The sequence below is a fragment of the Bison bison genome, unplaced genomic scaffold (genome assembly GCF_000754665.1).
Source record: "Bison bison bison isolate TAMUID 2011002044 unplaced genomic scaffold, Bison_UMD1.0 scf7180017864379, whole genome shotgun sequence".
Classification (NCBI taxonomy): domain Eukaryota; kingdom Metazoa; phylum Chordata; class Mammalia; order Artiodactyla; family Bovidae; genus Bison; species Bison bison.
Window position 1 is genome coordinate 3281322 of NW_011494951.1, and position 4063 is coordinate 3285384.

The 4063-nt window shown below is 65.4% G+C and overlaps 1 protein-coding gene across 3 annotated transcripts in view; it reads right to left on the minus strand.

The window, feature by feature from the left end:
* Positions 1 to 4063, minus strand: part of AGAP3 (ArfGAP with GTPase domain, ankyrin repeat and PH domain 3) — a 44207-nt gene that overhangs the window by 24040 nt on the left and 16104 nt on the right. For all 3 annotated transcript variants that reach the window (XM_010857241.1, XM_010857243.1, XM_010857242.1), the window contains exons 2-7: positions 2777 to 2835; positions 2430 to 2517; positions 2133 to 2218; positions 1830 to 1971; positions 1271 to 1405; positions 1015 to 1142 (exon numbers count right to left, since the gene is read on the minus strand). In XM_010857241.1, the coding sequence (XP_010855543.1) occupies positions 1015 to 1142; positions 1271 to 1405; positions 1830 to 1851 (285 nt within the window). In that variant the 5' untranslated portion in view covers positions 1852 to 1971; positions 2133 to 2218; positions 2430 to 2517; positions 2777 to 2835. The remainder of the gene's footprint in view (positions 1 to 1014; positions 1143 to 1270; positions 1406 to 1829; positions 1972 to 2132; positions 2219 to 2429; positions 2518 to 2776; positions 2836 to 4063) is intronic.

The following is a 4063-nucleotide window of genomic DNA, read 5'->3' on the forward strand; positions in this document are numbered from 1 at the left end:
GGTGTCCGCTGGTGGTGGCTCCGGGAGCCATGGGCAGCGTGACAAGGCCACCCCTGACGGCCCACCGGATGGTCACTAAGTAGAGGACGCGCCCTGCCCCAGCAGCCTCCTCTGGTCCAAGGCCAACACCGGAGCTGCCGCCCCGCAAAGGATACAGGGTCCCTGCGCACAGCTGAGTCTGCTACAAGGCCAAGTGGCTCAGAGACGGTGGAGAAGACCTGTGTACGGCTCTCCCTTTCTTACAGGGGAGCCCTGAGATCTTTTACAGCTGTAAAGGGAGGGAATCCCTGGAAAAGCCCACCAGGCCGTCAGGACGCTGGGGGCCGGGAGGGCTTTGCAAAGACAACAGCCCTCAGTGGAACTAAAGGAGCAGCATAGACTTGACCGCTCAGCATGCACACCTGTACTGGCCCAGGGCTTTCCGCAGCGCGGGAGACTGAGTCCGGGAACACAGTTACAGAAGCCCTGGGCTGAATGTCAAGGGCCCAGAACTGACCAGGCAGTAGGCCCCGCAGGCGGGCAGGTGTCCAGGGGGTAATCTGGGAGGGACACGGCAGGACCCAGCTCAGGCACCCCCCCAAAGGACCCCACGCAGCATGAAGGCCATCAGCCCTTGTCGGGTAAGTGCTGCTCTTCTAAACGCAAACACAGGGGCAGGGGCCAGCAGGTGAGGAGGGGGCGGGCCTCCAGGGACTCCTCTGGAGGTGGGTACTGAGCCCGCGCTAACCCCAGCTGACCAGAGCAAATGCTTAGGCGGCGGCAGCTGCAGGGTGAGACGTGTGGAGCAGCGAGGGGAGCTGGGAGTGGGAGGGCAGGGACTGCAGGGCACAGGTGGGGGGCCAGGCCAGGCCAGGTGTGCAGGCTGAGGGGACCCGAGCCAGTGCTTTCAAACCATCTGCAAGTGGGGAGACCAGACGCGCAGGGACAGGCAGGCAGACAGACAGAATGGAGAGGCAGGGCCACGGTGGGGTGGGATGGGCATGTGGTGCAGGGAGCGTGGGAGGCTGGCCGCACCTGGTTGATGTGTACGGCCGGGATGGAGGCGGCGGACACGGCCGAGTGGCTGGGGGAGTTGGGCAGTGACTTGCAGGGCCCGATGGCCAGCTGCTGCTTCTTCCGCAAGGCCACTACCTTCTGGGCCACTGCAGGGGACAGCAGAGTCAATGACCCCTCTGGGGAGGCGGGGGAAACCCCACTTAGAGCCGACTCCCCCCTCCGCAGAGCCTGCCTGACCCCCTTCCGGGGGAGCGCCTGGCACCCGCCGAGTTACCGTCCTGGAAGACGCGCTCCACGTTGAGCCCGTAGGTGGCACACGTCTCGTAGTAGGTGCACCGCTTCAAGTCTGTGGACAGCTTGCGGGCCCTGCTGTCGTCGATGACCCGCGGGTTCGCGGCACTGATGGCGTCTGTCGGAGACGGAGTGGGGGGGGTCGGGGACTGACTCAGCCGGCTGACGCTGGGCCGTGTGGTCAGAGGGTGGGGTGGGCCAAGAGCCCGGGTAGTAGACACCACAGAGCACGAGAATACGGGGGTCTGGGCCTCGTTCCAGCTCTGCCGCCGACTCACTGACTGGAAATGAGCCAGCCCCCTGTGTGTCCACCTCAAAGAGTGCTGCGGGACACGGCCATCACACAGACGGCAGGGTCACAGCTGGCGGGCTGTGTGGGGGCAGAGAGGAGGTGCCTGCTCACAGTGGGGGAGTGGGGGTGGCCCACCGGAAGGGTTGGATCAGCGCCAGGAGGGCAGAGGCGGGTAGGGGGCCAGGCTTTCTCACGCCGGCCCATGGGGACCCACAGCTGCCACACCGCCCCAGCGAGCAGGCCCGCTCACCCTGTGTGCCCACCAGCACCATGGGCACCTCGCTGGTGTTACGGAAGCTGCAGAGGCGCAGGAAGTAGTTGTACACCGTCTGGAAGCTGATCTCATCCTCCAGGCTGAACACAAACACCACTGCGTCCACCCAGGCGGCAAACTGGGGGGTGGGGGGTGGGGGGCGGAGCAGAATTACCACCCTCACCTGGGCACAGGTGAACTTTGCCACCCCCACCCCACCCCCCGCCGCCCTGCACACGATCTTGCCGGGGTCCCAGCTGGGAACCTCGAAAAAAAGGGGGCACCACGGGCCAGGGCTACCTGGAGCTCGGGGGGGCCTCCTTCATCTCGGATCAGCAGCAGGTAACTCTGGCCATCCACCACAATCTCCTTCTTAAACCGACCCCCTAGGACAGAGTGCGCAGTCAGGCCCCAAGCCGCAAGAGCGAGCCCACGGCGGGGGTTGGAGGGGTAGCCACACAGAGAAGGGACCCACAGCTAGAAGACGGGAGGATGGAGAGAGACACGGGGCTGCAGCCCCCTGCACAGGCAGCGGGAGACAGGGACGGGTGGGCAGAGAGCAGCCGCAGGGCCCGGGGCCGGCCCCTTAACGCTCACCTTCAGGGGACTCCTCCTGGACATAGGTCCCTGTCAGATAGCGGTGCACCAGGGCCGACTTCCCACTAGACAGGTTCCCTACAATGCCCTGCGGGAGAGGAAGGAGCAGCGATCAGAGGGCTGGACAGACAGACGGCACGGCAGGACAGGCTGATCCACCTGGGAGGAGACGGCCCAGCGCCAAGGATGGGAAAGGCAAGAGAAACCGGGAAGAGACGGGTGCGGGGCGAGGCCGAGCCTAGAGACGGAGGGGACTGGAAGCCGGGGTGGTCAGGGGGAGTCACGCCGGCCCACCACTCTAGCCCGCACCCCCAGCCCAGGGCTGCCTGTGCCTCCCACTCACTCACCACTTTAAGCTCCGGCACCGAGCGGCTCAGGGTCCACTCCTGGCTGTTCACAAAGGAGTCTGCAGGAGAGAAGGCCACCCGTCAGGGCTGGGATGGCACAGCCCCTTGGCTATCCGGCACCGGCGGCCTCCACGACCTGGCCCGTTTTCGAGGCCACAGCCAGAAAACACCCTCAGCCCTAGTTTCCTGCGCACGCTCAAGTCGTTTCAGCCGTGTCGGACGCTCTGCGAGCCCGTGGATGGTAGCCTGCCAGGCTCCTCCGTCCCTGGGGATTCTCCAGGCAAGAATACAGGAGTGGGTGGCCATGCCCTCCTCCAGGGGAATCTTCCCCACCCAGGGATTGAACCCGCTTCTCTTACATCTCCTGCACTGGCAGGCGGGTGCTTTACCACCACTAGCGCCGCCGGGAAGCCCCTAGCTCCCTAGAGAGCAGCAAGAATGCTCTCTGAGAATAGAACAGCGGGGTGACAGCCCTCAGTTCTCCAGTCTGGACAGACCGGATCCCTCCTCTTTCAGCTCCAGCAGAGTGGGTAGCTACTACCTTGAGTCACGCCCTACCGGCGCCCCCGCTCGGTGAGAGGCCGCTCCAGTGGGTCTCGGCTGGGCTGGGGGCCCGCCTCTGCAGCCAGAAGGAACAGCTCACCCTCGCAGGGTGGGGCCACCCACTACATTCCTGGTGAGCAAAGAGGGCGGAGCCCTTCACCTGGCCCTGTTTGGTGAGAGGCCGGTCCAACAGGGAGCTGTCTGCCCCTCCCAGCCGGGCCTCCTCCCCACGCTCCTCCTTGGCAGGAGCCAGCCACCCTCTCTTTCTCAAAGATCCGCCTCCAGCACTCCTCCTCTCAAGTCCATCCCCAGCTCCTGCCTCACCCGGGCGCTACCCAGAGCCCCAGCCAGGGTCAGCCCCTCTCCTTGAGCCTCTAGGTTGGCACAGACATCCTGGGGCCGCTCCAGGCAGCTCCGCAGGGACCAGGCTCTGGGGGCGGGGCTCACGCCGCCTCCCCAGGCTGCCTCCAAGAGTAGTTACAACGCGCGGGTCCAGTCCCTAAACTCATCTGCAAAGGCAGCTTAGAGCCTCACCTGGGAGCTAGAGCTGCTGCTGATCTAGTCCTCCCCGCCCTCCAGAGCCGGCCCGGGCTCCGAGTGAGTCTCATCCGTCCAGGAGCCCCTTCCTGGGTCTCCAAAAGTGAGAAAGGGGCCCTTCCGTTCTGCTCTCATTCCACTTCGCTAGGGCCACGGGAGGCAGGCCCTCCCGGGACCCCCCTGGAAGCCAGCCTCTGCCACAGCCAC